This window comes from Nerophis ophidion, linkage group LG16 (assembly GCF_033978795.1).
Source record: "Nerophis ophidion isolate RoL-2023_Sa linkage group LG16, RoL_Noph_v1.0, whole genome shotgun sequence".
Classification (NCBI taxonomy): domain Eukaryota; kingdom Metazoa; phylum Chordata; class Actinopteri; order Syngnathiformes; family Syngnathidae; genus Nerophis; species Nerophis ophidion.
The window spans coordinates 13,087,332-13,102,299 of NC_084626.1; the positions used below are offsets into that span (position 1 = coordinate 13,087,332).

Here is a 14,968-nt window from a genome sequence, read left to right on the forward strand (position 1 = left end):
AAAAAATGTATATACAAGGCACAGTAAGTAACATAACATTATTGCACATTCTGATTGACGGTCAACAGTATAAATATGGAGGTGACCTTGGGTCACAGCAGCAGTTAAAGTGTCTTTAGTGATCAAATGTGAAAGGTGTCTACAGTGATGGTTCACAGTTCGGGTGTGGTCAGGGTAGCTGTTTTTTGTTCAAAAAGACAAAAGTAAAAATGAGGGGGGGACAGGGGGAGCTAGCATTCACAAGCCTGATGGCCTGTGGGTAGAAACTGTTTGTCAGTCTCGTAGTCCTGGATTTCAGGCTCCTGTATCGTCTGCCTGATGGTAGGAGGCTGACGAGACTGTGCTGGGGGTGTGTACTGTCCTTTATGATGTTGTGTGCTCTCCTGGTGGCCCTGGTAGAGTACATGTCCTGTAGTGAGGGGAAGGCTGCTCCTGACATGTACTGAGCAGTTTTAATCACTTGCTGGAGTGCCTTCCTGTCCTTAGCAGTGCAGTTTCCATACCAGACTGGGATTGAGCTGGTAAGGACACTCTCAACCGTACTTCTATAGAAGTTGCTGAGAATTTTGGGTGGCATACCAAATTTTCTCAGCCTTCTTAGGAAGTACAGTCACTGCTGGGCTTTCTTTATTGTTTGTTGGGTGTTGTGATCCCAGGTGAGGTCCTCGCTGATGTGGGTCCCGAGGAATTTAAAGGTTTTCACCCTGTCCACCTTTGTCCCCCCTATGTACAAAGGTGTGTACTGTGCACTCCTTCTCCGTGGGTCAATCATCATCTCCTTGGTCTTGTCTGTGTTCAAGGAGAGATTATTATCCTGACACCAGGCCACCAGTTCCGCTACCTCCCTTCTGTACGCTGCCTCAGCTCCCCCGGTGATTAGTCCGACGACCGTAGTATCATCTGCAAACTTGATGATACTGGTGTTGTTCTGGGAGGCCACACAGTCGTGTGTGAAGAGGGTGTACAATAGGGGGCTCAGCACGCAGCCTTGGGGGGTCCCTATGCTTAGAACCTTTGGGCCTGATGTCTGGGTGCCGATTCTGACTGACTGGGGCCGGTTTGTGAGAAAGTTCAGGACCCAGTCACAGAGAGTTGGTGTCAGACCAACAGTGAGGAGTTTAGCAGTGAGGTTTTGTGGGATGACCGTGTTAAAGCAGAGCTGTAGTCGATGAATAATTGCCTGGCATAGGTGTCCTTGCCCTCTAAGTGGGTGAGGGTGGTGTGGATGACGGTGTTGACTGCATCCGCAGTGGACCGGTTCTGCCGGTAGGCAAACTGTAGAGGGTCCAGTGTATTTGGGATGGTCTTCTTGATGTGTGACATGACTATCCCCTCAAAGCACTTCATCACTATTGGGGTGAGTGCAATATACAAATATATCTATAAATTTACATATATATACATATATATATATATATATATATATATATATATACATATTTATATACATATATATACACACACACACACACACACACACACACACATATATATATATATATATATAGAAGAATATAAGTATTGCTATTTTGCAAGATCTCCCACTTAGAAATCATGGGGTCTGAAATTTCACAGTAGGTGCATATCCACTGTATGAAAGATAACCTAAAAAGAAAAATCCAGAAATCCCAATGTATGATTTTTTAACAATTTATTGGTGTGATACAGCTGAAAATAAGAATTTGAACACCTGCCTATCAGCTAGAATTGTGACCCTCAAAGACCTGTTAGTCCGCCTTTAAAAGTCCTCCTCCACTCCACTGTATTATCTTGAATCAGATGCACCTGTGTGAGCTAGCTGCATAAAGACACCTGTCCACCCCATATAATCAGTAAAAGTTCTATTTTGGTTTCATCTGACCACATTACATTCTCCCAATCCTCTGCTGTATCATCCATGTATCCATTTTGGTATAAACTCAACTCGTCGTGTTTGGAGGAAGAAGAATACTGAGTTGCATCCCAAGAACACCACACCTACTGTGAAGCATGGGGGTGGAAACATCATGCTTTGGGGCTGTTTTTCTGCTAAAGGGACAGGACGATTGATCCGTGTTAAGGAAAGAATGAATGGGGCCATGTATCATGAGATTTTGAGCCAAAACCTCCTTCCATCAGTGAGAGCTTTGAATGGTTGAACAAACTTAGTTTCCACCATAAGTTACAAATAAATTCTTTAAAATTCCTACAATGAGAAGTCCTGGATTTTTTTTCACATTCTGTCTCTCAAAGTTGAAGTGTACCTATGATGAAAATTACAGACCTCTGTCATCATTTTAAGTGGGAGAACTTGCACAATCGGTGGCTGACTAAATACTTTTTAGTCCCACTGTATATATACTGTATATATACCTATGTATAATATATTATTACTATTATATATTATCATATTCTATGTACAAATGTGTATTGTAAGAAGATAAGAGCGTGTTGACAGAAAGAAAGTCACTTTAATTTTGATGATATAAACCAGCTGGCCAACAACAATATTAATATCGGGTTACATCACATACAATAGATAGCAAAGTGGGGCACAGACGACAACCTCCTTCCTGGCTTTGAAAAAGAAACAACAGGAAACATCACAGAGTATCCATGCTTCTGTCACTAACATCCCACCAGTCACACAAATACATTATTTATTATTTTTTAAAACACTTCATCGTCTTCTGCGTTACAACACGCACGCGCACACGTTCACACGCACACTGCCATCACATTTACACCAGCAACCCCAGGAAACATGCTCACAACAACTGCACAGGCCGTCTACTAGGGGGGTAGGGGGGGTGGAGGGGGCGTGGTCACGGACCACGTGACTCTCAAACAGTGACATCACTTGGCCCACAAACACGTCATCATTCAGCATGCGGCACATTGTAGTCGCTCCTACCGCTCGGTTGACTGTACAGCTCGCTCACATTTACAAACTGACGCACGTCTGCGGCAAAAGATGAAAGCATAGAAAAATAAAGCTAACAAAATATAAAAATTAATACAAATAATACAAAAAAAATGTCTGGCATCGTCACAGTGATTTTTTTTTATTTTTTTTGTCTAGCGAATGAAGAAAGTGAAAGCCAATGGAGGAGGAGCAGCGTCCGTCCTTCCATCGCACTGTTGGCACGTCGTCAGCATGAATGGGCACGTTTGACTTTTTTTCTCACGGTAGGAAAACTTATTCCCTACTTCAAGTATTCAGTGGATAACAACCTGAAAAAGGAGGCTTTAAGCTCCGCCCCTGTGAGATGAAAGGATCTGAATGATTGGTTGGTCTTCTCCTAATGTGGTCAGAATGCTCAACACAATGGATTGTAAAAAGACAAGAATGTATGTTGATTAATATTTGTAGTGTATGTCAGGACAGGAACCACAACACTTGGCCAAGACCAGATTTAGTAACAGTCTAATTCTGTAAAGAGTTTCTCACCACTTGTGTTTTTACGACACCACAACACCAGAAATAGGGAAAGAAAACACAATGCCCATAAAACGTTTGTCTTTTCGATCTAACGCGTCTGGGTAGCAACAGGGCGGGTGCAAAGTTCCGAATTCCGACGAAAATGCTCGAAATGCTAAGTGTTAGCAAGATAACGTAACAATGTCCAGGACTTGGAAGTTTAACACCTACCAAATTGGCTAAATGCTATCATTTAGCATGCTAACAACATAGCGCCGAGTAACAATATCCATTACTTTTCATTTTAAATATATCAATCTGGCGAAAATGCTAACACGTTAACCTTCAGCTTCCAGCAAGATAGTGCCAAGTCACAATATCCACAACTTTATGCTATATAACTGAAGAAGTGGCTAAAATACGAACATGCTAACATCTAACATTTTGCATGCTAGCAAGATAGCGCCAAGTAAAAATATGCAATAATTTAGGCTAAAAGGCCAACACTTACAATGTTAGCATTTTTAGCTATTTCTACATTCATATATGTATGTATGCATGCACACACACACACACACACACACACACACACACACACACACACACACACACACACACACACACACACACACACACACACACACACACACACACACACACACACACACACACACACACACACACACACACATTTATATATACACAAATATTTACACATATATAGTCAAGGTTGGTTTATCCGTTATACAGTGCTCAATACCAGGGTAGAGCAGAATATATGTCAGGTCAGGAAAAAACATGGAGGCTATTTTATCCCTACAAGCCTGTTTTGCAGGTTTCTCTGCTCTTCAGAAACCTTCAGAGAAACCTGCGAAACAGGCTTGTAGGGTGTTTTTTCCTGACTTAATTTATACACACATACATTATGTATATATATATATATATATATATATATATATATATATACACACATATATACATATATACACACACACACACACACACATATATACATATACATATATATAGAATTATAAAAATGCTAACATTTGGCATACAGGCAAGATAGTGCCAAGAAACAATAGCCATGACCTTTAAAAAAAATAGGCTAAGATGCTAACAGTTTGCATGTCAATATATATATTTTTTGTGATGTTTTACACAATCAAATAGTAATTTGATTGTTTGCTTTTAATTCCACTTCCTGTTTGCAATCTCAATCACAATTCAACCAGATTAAAATTCTTAGTTATTCTCATTTCAATTCGAAATTTTGCACCTGCCCATTCCAAATGTCATATATACTAAATAATCTAAATGTTTTTTGATGTTTTGAGACTAAATCAATTTGACCTACACGACTCACAAAAACTTAGTGATATTCAACTTTCGGGCAAAATATCAGGACTTTAAAAAGTAGAATATACTTTTACAGAAAAACTTAATATGAACTTTTCTAAACGTTTGAATGCAAACATTTCTGACTCTCAAATTTCACCCCAAAAAACGACCAATTTTTGTGAGAAGTGTACTTTTAAGTAATAGCTTTTGTGTTTCTCGCGTCACCATTACAACTTTTTTTTCTTACTTTACGTTCCTTTTCACACTTTTGTTATATTTTTTGGGAAAATATTTTTTCTGGATGTGCCGCAGGGCAATACAAAAGAAAAAACTGCAAGACTTGAAGACTGTGTTCACACTTGATGTTTGGTTCTCTTAAAAAAAAGATGTGCACTTTGATGTGACCACAGACCGTGCAGTAAAGAACAGTTGTGTTAACATGTTACAAATATTTGAAACCAAAATGTCATCAGCTGCTTTAAATTCAAACCATTTTTTCATATTCAAAAATACTTATTTCACTGAAGTGATATTTTTTCATCATAAAATTTACATTCTTGTAGGATAATTATTATTTTTGATAAAATTGGGACATACAATTAAGACATTTATCCTGTGATATGACTTTATTAATGTCAGATTCAGATTTTCTTCTTACAACATTATAACTTTATAAATGTAAAATTATAATTTTCTTTTAATATGACTTTATTCATGTCAAATTAGGAATATTTTTTGTGATATTACAACTTTAAAATAATGGATACTTTTGTAAAAAGGTATTACTTTGTTTTCAATAATATGAATTTATTCATATAAAGCAGTTTTTTTCTTATATATTTTGACATAATTTATGTCAAATTATTATTTTTTTTCTAGTAATAGTTTGATTTTATGCTGTTTTCTTGTAAAATTATGATTTTTTTTCTTTCCATAAGATGAATTTATGCCTATGAAATAATATTTTTTCTTGCAAAAGTTTGACTTGATTCATGTCAAATTATGATTTTTTTTTCTTGCGATATTGGGACTTAATTCTTAGAAAATTATTACTGTATTCTTTCTTTATTATAAATTCCTCATGTAATATTTTTTCAAAATGTCAAATTATGAAATCTTTCTTGCAATATTTTGACTTTATTCTTACAAAACAGTTTTTACTATTTAAATAAATACTTTTTTAATTTCAATAATATTACTATATGCCAAATGATTACCTATTTTCTTGCTATATTTTGACTTCATTCTTGTAGTATCGACTTGATTCATGTGAAAGTATGAGCTTTTGTGTTTTGTTGTGATATTTTTTTTGTGCAAAAGTTTGACTTTATTCCTCTAAAATTCTTAATATTTTTGTTGAATTAATATTTTTTCTTTCCATACTATGAATTTACGGATATCATTTTTTTTTCTTGCAATATTTTAACTTAATTAAAGTCAAATTATGCTTTCTTTTCTTGGGATATTATGACTTAATTCCCTGTAATATTATGATTTGGGTCATATAAAATTGTGATTTTTTTTCTTCCAATATTTTGACTTCATTCTTATAAAATTATGTTGTAGTTTTTTTGCTAAAATATAATGTTTCTATTTTAATTTAATCACTTTAATATATATATATATATATATATATATATTTTTTTTTATTTTTTTATTTTTTTATTTCAATATCTTTTCTTGGGATATTATGACTTAATTCTTTTGAAATTATTACTTTATTATTTCATATGATAAACTCATTTGTGTCTAATATAATGATTTGGGTCATGTAAAATTGGGATAATTTTTTCTTGCAATATTTTGACTTCATTTTCATTTTCGCAAAAATATTATTTTTCAATTTAAATTTGATTACTTTATTACATATATTTTTATTTCCATATTATGAATTCATGGATATCAAATCATATTATTTTTTCTTGCCCTATTTTAACTTAGTTCATGTCAAATTATGCCTTATTTTCTTGAGATATTATGACTTAATTCCTTTTAAAGTTAATATTTTTTACTTCATATGATAAACGTATTTGTGTTTAAGATTACTTTTTGGGTCATGTAAAATTGTGAATTTTTCTTGCAATATTTTCACTTCCATCCATTTTCTACCGCTTGTCACTTTTAGGGTCGCGGGGGGACGCTGGAGCCTATCTCAGCTGCATTCGGGCAGTATTTTGACTTCATTCTTATAAATTGTATGTTTTTGCCAAAATATAATTTTTCTATTTTAATGGTATTATTTTATTGTGTATATATTTTTTATTTCTATATTATTATCCTTCCTTGGGAAATTATGACTTTGTTCCTTTAAAATTATTACTTTATTATTTCACATGATAAACTTATTTGTTTTTAATGTTATAATTTTGGTCATGTAAAATTATGATTTTTACACATGTGTGAATGTGAGAGTGAATGTTGTCTGTCTATCTGTGTTGGCCCTGCGATGAGGTGGCGAATTGTCCAGGGTGTACCCCGCCTTCCGCCCGATTGTAGCTGAGATAGGTGCCAGCGCCCCCCGCGACCCTAAAAGGGAATAAGTGGTAGAAAATGGATGGATGGATATTACACATTAATGTGTTTTTTTTTTGCTAAAATATTATTTTTCTATTTTAATTTTATTATTTTATTCATGCCGACTTATAACTTTTGTCATGCAATATTATAATTGTATCCATGTCACATTATGAATTCTGTTTGTGCAATACTTTGACTTTATTTTAATAAAATTGTTTTATTTTTGTAATATTTTTATGTTCTTAGATACTATGCTTTTCTACTGCCAAATTATTACTTTTTCTTGCAATATTGCGACTTGACTGTTGTATCATTGACTAGATTCATGTAAAAGTATTACCTTTTTCTTGCCATAGTCAGATTTTTTTTCCTTGTTAGTTTTTATCTTGTAAATGTATGACTTTTTTGTCATAACATTATGAAGGTTTTGCATTTTTTCTTGTAAAATCATAACTTTTTTTTGGTCATCTTCATGCATCTTCGAACTGCTTGTGTCTTTGGTCCGTGCAAAGTTCACATTTGAGCTAGAGTGAACCAAAGCGGGCCGCAGTTCACTTGTTTGGTGCGCACCAGAGTTCCTTTCAAGCCAACCAATTGCTATGAGTGTGAACACAGCCTTAAAGACGACGGAATGTCAAATAGATTTGTACGTAGATTTTTTTTCTTTCACATTCTATCACCAGACGGGAATGTTACAAAGTCACCGCTTCACCCACTTATAAAAAATAACCATAATGGACAAATAAACACGTTTGATCTTGTCAGTTTGAAATTGCACCACGAATAGACGCACTCTATAGATTTGTCTCTCTATGTATAGTAGATCTATCATATATATGTGTACATCTTTCTTCTTTTAAGGGAGGGAGCAGTAACAGCTGTTTGGGGGAGGGGACTCCAAGAGAAGAATCTACTGAAGATCACCTTAATCATCGTGTTCTTGAAGCGCCCCCTTGTGGCGGGACTATGTATCGACGTGTCTGTATTCCTCGCTACAAGCCGACACCGTTGAAAGAGGGGAGCACCAACAGGAGCACCGTGGCTTGAAAAACACCCAAAAAAACATCCTGCAACAAGAGGAGATGCATAGTCTCTGATTGGTCCTTCTCAACACTTCCTCGCCCGCTCTGATTGGTTGAGAATGGAGGGACCCATGCGACACGGACGTCTGCATAGATTGTTTGTCATTACGTCTGACTGGAAACGAGGTGACGTCAGTTAAAACAAGATGAAGTCACATGTCTCAAAGAAGGTGGGAGGAGTAAAAAAAAAAAAGGTACCAAAGTGTTTTTTTGTGTGTGAGAGATACTCTTTTGGGCTGGAAGTCAGGCCGAAGGTCGTCAGGGCGGTGAAGAGGCCAGAGGAGGATAAGAAGAGGGGGAGGTCAGACGGTCTGCTATGACATCACCTAAAGGATGAAAGTCACAATGAAAATATGATACACTTGAAAAAGCACTTTATTATATCAATACCTGAATAGAGTAGTCAGCGTGTAGCTTGTATAGCAGTAAAGATTTACTGCCCACTGAAAATAAGTCAACACACAAACTCTGTTGTCTATAAAAACTGGCAGTAATAGTGAGTAGCAAGATTATTGTGACTACAGTCAAGTGCTAGTGTGCATGAGTGCTGACAACACTGACAACCTGTGGTCCACTGAAGGGAAAATAGGAATTCTGACAAGACATTTTTGAAGCAAAACATGCTGGGAAAAAATGTTACTGATGTTTCCACAATTTAATTGTCTACATTTTGAGGTGGCGTGAGGGCTTCCAGCACTGGAGAGATGTGGTTGACTGAAGGGCAAATGATAAATTCTGACACGACACTCTAAAACAGGGGTTTCAAACTAATTTTGGCTCAGGGGCCGCATGGAGGAAAGTCTGTGCAGACGCGGGCAGGAATATTAAAATCATGGCATTAAAACTAAAAAATAAATAACACTTCAGATTGTTTTCTTTGTCTTACTTTGGCCAAAAATAGAACAAACACATTCTGAATATATTACAATAAAAATATAGAAAAAAATACCAGCACCAGTAAAGTTTAGATCCGTGAAGGAAAGAAGAAAGTGAATTAATGTTTATAACTGAATACATTTACAAACTCCGTTGCCATAAGACTTGGGAAATTGTATTAGATGTAAATATAAACGGAATACAATGATTTGCAAATCATTTTCAACCCATATTCAGTTGAATATGCTACAAAGACAACATATTTGATGTTAAAACTGATAAACATTTTTTTGTTGTTACAAATTATCATCAAATTTAGAATTTGATGCCAGCAACACATGACAAAGAAGTTGGGAAAGGTGGCAATAAATACTGATAAAGTTGAGGAGTGCTCATCAAACACTTATTTGGAACATCTCACAGGTGTGCAGGCTAATTGGGAACAGGTGAGTGCCATGATTGGGTATAAAAACAGCTTCCCAAAAAATGCTCACCCCTTTTTCCACAACTGCTTGAGCAAATACTTAAACAGTTTAAGAACAACGTTTCTCAAAGTGCAATTGCAAGAAATTTAGGGATTTCAACAGCTATGGTCCATAATATCATCAAAAGGCTCAGAGAATCTGGAGAAATCACTCCACATAAGCAGCATGGCCGGAAACCAACATTGAATGACCGTGAACTTTGATCCCTCAAGCGGCACTGTATCAAAAACCGACATCAATCTCTAAAGGATATCACCACATGGGCTCAGGAAGACTTTAGAAAACCACTATCACTTAACACAGTTTGTCGCTGCATCTGTAAGTGCAAGTTAAAGCTCTACTATGCAAAGGGAAAGCCATTTATCAACAACATCCAGAAACGCCGCTGGCTTCTCTGGGCCTGAGATCATCTAAGATGAATTGATGCAAAGTGGAAAAGTGTTCTGTGGTCTGATGAGTCCACATTTCAAATTGTTTTTGGAAATATTCGACATTGTGTCATCCGTACCAAAGTCGAAGCGAACCATCCAGACTGTTATAGACGCAAAGTTCAAAAGCCAGCATCTGTGATGGTATGGGGGTGCATTAGTGCCCAAGGCATGGGTAACTTACACATCTGTGAAGGCACCATTAATGCTGAAAGGTACATACAGGTTTTGGAACAACATATGCTGCCATCTAGGCGGCGTCTTTTTCATGGACACCCCCGCTCTTTTCAGCAAGACATTGCTAAGCCACATTCAGCACGTGTTACAACAGCGTGGCTTCGTAAAAAAAGAATGTGTGTACTTTCCTAGCCCGGCTGCAGTCCAGACCTGTCTCCCATCAAAAATGTGTGGAGCATTATGAAGTCGAAAATACGACAGCGGAGACCCCGGACTGTTGAACAACTGAAGCTCTACATAAAACAAGAATGGGAAAGAATTCCACTTTCAAAGCTTCAACAATTAGTTTCCTCAGTTCCCAAACGTTTATTGAGTGTTGTTAAAAGAAAAGGTGATGTAACACAGTGGTGAACATGCCCTTTCCAAACTACTTTGGCACGTGTTGCAGCCATGAAATTCTAAGTTAATTATTATTTGCAAAAAAAAAAAAAAATAAGTTTATGAGTTTGAACATCAAATATCTTGTCTTTGTGGTGCATTCAATTGAATATGGGTTGAAAAGGATTTGCAAATCATTGCATTGCGTTTATATTTACATCTAATACAACTTCCCAACTCGAATGGAAACGGGTTTCGTACATATGTATAAATCATTTTTTTCTTTTGTGTTATTTTTTTTAAGGATTAAGTAACGTTTATGACAACCTTTTTCCAAAACACAATACAGAATGTGGGATATAACAGGATGATGCATACATTTATTATTTGTTTTCAAAACGGTTACAAAAAGGTGGGACCCCATTTTGAAAATTCCAAGTGCCAACACTGATGGAGTATTGATGCCTGCAAAACAGCAGCAGGTGGCTGTGGCCTGCAGGCTGGTTGTAATACTAATCAAATATAATCCCGGGGGCAGTAGATAATGCCTTGACTTTGACACTCCATGCTCTAAAGCATAGCATGCCAAAATGCTTGAAACAAGTACAATGATGTTTGAGCAGGTTAAATGCGTAAATTGTGTGGTAGTGTCCATGAGTGCTACTGACACGGGCAAGCTTGTGCTCAGTTGTAAGGGAAAATAAAAGTTTTCAAGGTGAACATGCTGAAATTTCTGAAACCATTAAAAGGATGTTTCTGAAATGTAATTGTTCAAGTTGTAAGGTGCCGTGCATAAGTGCTTCCAGCGCTGGCGAGACGTGGTTCACCGAGGGGAACATATTATTTCTGACATGAAGCAGAGCATGTCGAAATAGAGTAGCTATATACAAGCTAATTTATGTTGTGGCAAGTTATGTTAGCATGCATGAGTGCTGCCATGTCCGTGCTTCACTGTGGATAAAATATAAATTCTGACAAGACATTTTGAAGCAAAGCATGCCAACATTTCTGAAAAAAGTAAATTAATGTTAAAGCAAGTTTAATGTCAAAATTGTGTTGTGGCGCGCATGGGTGCTGCTGACTTTAGAGAGCAGTGGTTCAATTATTGGAAAATCTGGATTCTAACATGACTTTCTAAAGCAAAGCATCACACAATGCTTGAAACAAGCACAATTAGATTCAAGCAGGGTAATTGTCTAAATTGTGTGGTAGTGTGTCGACACTGGCAAGCTGTGGTTCACTGAAGGGAAGATATGAATTCTGACAAGACATTTTGAAGCTAAGCATGCCAACATTTCTGAAACAAATAAAGTAATGTTTAGGCCAGTTTAATGTCTAAATTGTGTAGTTGCGCGCTTGGGTGCTGCCGACACTGAAGTGCAGTGGTTCATCCATCCATTTCCTACCGCTAGTCCCGTTCGAGGTTGCGGGGGCTGCTGGAGCCGAACTCAGCTGCATACGGGCGGAAGCCGGGGTACACCCTGGACAAGTCGCCACCTCATCACAAGGCCAACACAGATAGACAGACAACATTCACGCTCACATTCACACACTAGGGGCAATTTAGTGTTGCCAATCAACCTATCCCAAGGTGCATGTCTTTGGAGGCAGGATGAAGCCGGAGTCCCCGGAGGGAACCCACGCAGTCACGGGGAGAACATGCAAACTCCACACATAAAGATCCCGAGCCCAGGATCGAACTCAGGACCTTTGTATTGTGAGGCACACACACTCAATTAAGGGAAAATGTGAATTCTGACATGACATTCTGAAGCAGCGCATCCCTCAATGCTTGAAGCAAATACAATTATATTTAGGCAATTTAATTACCTGAATTGTGTGGTAGCATGCATGAGTGCTGTGGACACTGACAAGCTGCGGTTCACTGAAGGGAAAATATAAATTCTGACAAGGCATTTTTAACCAGAGCACGCCAAAAACAATCTGTAGGTTACTTCAATGTTAAATAGTCTTGTAGCTTGCATAAGTAATGACGACACTGGCGAGCTGTGGTCCACTGAAAGGACAATATAAATTCAGACATAGCAATCTGAAGCAGAACATGCTAGAAATGCTGAAAAAAAAAACAAGCACAATTATGTTCAGACCAGTTATAAGTGTAAGTTGTGTCTAAATGTTACTGGAATCTGTTCTCTCACAGGTGCCATACCGTGTTTAGGTGTGGAGGAGACATTATTGTCTACTCTATCATCTTCATTATGTTGAAAGACTGTCGTGCTGCCCGGCTTTTGCTTCAAGATGCCACAGTACCTTTTAAAACTTCCCTCAATGAACCGCAGCTTCCTAGTGCTGGCAGCACTCATGCAGCCTCATAAACATCTTGCTACTCGCTTGTATTGCTAGATATTAATAATTGTGCGTGGACTCATTTTCAGTGGCTATACGACCTGTACATTGACTACTGTAACATATACTTTCTACAGTATTGTTCCTGAAGATGTACTGTCATAAAAATCCTATCACAACTCCTAAAAACCCCAATAACAACTTTATATGTTTTAAATTGCTCAATGATTAGTTTGTATACATGTTTTTGCATTAGATTGTGTCTTTTCAATGGTCAAAACATGGTAACGGCCTCATTGTACCTGCTCTTCAGTCAGTCTCCGAGCTGGACTTTGCACAGTCTTCTCCCCTTCAAACACACAAAAAAAAAAAAAAAAAAAAAAAGTTCCTTTGGCGAGTGCAGGTAACAAATGTTTGGTGGGTGGTCTCATGTTTCTTTGTGTGGCTGCGCTCCCCCAGCAGTGACTGAATCATCTGGTCCACAACAACACAACTAAGGTCAGCGACGGAACAGCGAAGTGGAAAGAATTGAAAAGCTAACAATTTCATCTCACCTCTCCAAACAATGTTGGAACTTTGGTTGTCATAGTAAGGATTACGCCCAAATGCCTTCCTCGTCGTCCTATTGTTGGACGAGAAGCATTGGGGGGAGAAATCAACAAGAATCATTATCATACTGCAAATCTGTATGTGAAACCTGTACAGAAATACTCTAATTATAACTGATTTAGAGAGGAAGCATGCTGTTTTCTCTGTAACTCTAATACTAATTTGGCGTGCATGAGAAAGTTATTCCAAATGCTCTCTCCTTGACCACATGGGCATTTATCTGCAAGTATATTGCACAACACAGCAGCAACACAACCAATGTTGGAATACTGTTAGGGGCAAACTGCTCAGCCAGCATTGATAGCGCTGATGAGTGGATTATAAACAACAGTCTGACAAATACCTCACATTATGTTTACACCAGAGCTGGGCAGATATTTTGACCCGGGGACCACATTGAGAGATTCTGGGGGGCCAATGTGTATGTGTGTGTATGAATTATATGTACACAATTAGCTGTAAAAATCTGCTTTACAGTACGTGTGTTTGGGTCCGTTTTTTCCGGAACACTAATACCTCTGGTCACAATGTCTGATAGAGTTCTAAAAAACTTATGAAAGACCACAAACGGAATGGAATTTTACAGTATTTTACTGATTACAACACCCAAATTGAAAGAAAGTGGGATTTACAATACTAACTACAAACAATAAAACACTGAATATTAACAACTTATGAACATCGCTCCTCTTTTACTTCTCAGACCAGCTCCTCGATTGACATCTTTTACATTCAAGCAAAACACAACAAAAATGTAACAAACAGCAAAATATGAATGTAAAGTGTAATTAACACCTGCAATATGATATATTATCAATTTTATGCAGAAAAGTGTTGTAAAAATCTGCTTCCGCATCTGTTTCTGGCATGTGTTTGGGGCTGGCTGCTCTGAAAACAATCCCTGCCCACTCTGTTTTGTTCCTTGTCTGAGCTACTGTGACATAGATGACTGTAACAACTCCTATAACACCCAAAAGCGCAGATTGCAACCATTGAAATACCTTCTATAGTTCAAGACTTACGGTACTTTAAAAGCAGCACTGCACATCATAATGGCGGCTACAATTTTGATGTTAAAGGTCAAAAAAATTATGTAGAACGTCCGGCGGGCCGGATTGAACATATTCATGGGCCACATGTGGCCCGCGGGCCGTTTGATTCCCAGGTCTGGTCTACACCAACAGCTGAGTAGTAGCATTTTAACGAGCATGCAGAGCTAGACAAACTTTTTTTGGAGTTAATAAAAAACACCTCACGACGTTGCTATCAGCCATAACTGTTAAATGACAATTTTTTTTGTCCTGATGATAATCAGAGACCGCGGCTGTTATTTTTTATTTATAAGGAGTAAGAGAAGCCAATGCAACT

General features: G+C 37.5%; 1 protein-coding gene across 6 annotated transcripts in view; it reads right to left on the bottom strand.

Annotated features, from left to right (window-relative positions):
- Positions 1-2,430: 2,430 nt before the first annotated feature.
- Positions 2,431-14,968, bottom strand: part of erc2 (ELKS/RAB6-interacting/CAST family member 2) — a 94,960-nt gene continuing 82,422 nt past the window's right edge. For 5 of the 6 annotated variants that reach the window (XM_061874314.1, XM_061874312.1, XM_061874316.1 and 2 more), the window contains 2 exons: positions 13,546-13,613; positions 13,337-13,465 (listed from right to left, as the gene is read on the bottom strand). In XM_061874314.1, the coding sequence (XP_061730298.1) occupies positions 13,587-13,613 (27 nt within the window). In that variant the 3' untranslated portion in view covers positions 13,337-13,465; positions 13,546-13,586. Of the gene's footprint in view, positions 8,667-13,336; positions 13,466-13,545; positions 13,614-14,968 lie in introns of those variants that run through there. The other variant, XM_061874313.1, reaches the window with a different exon arrangement.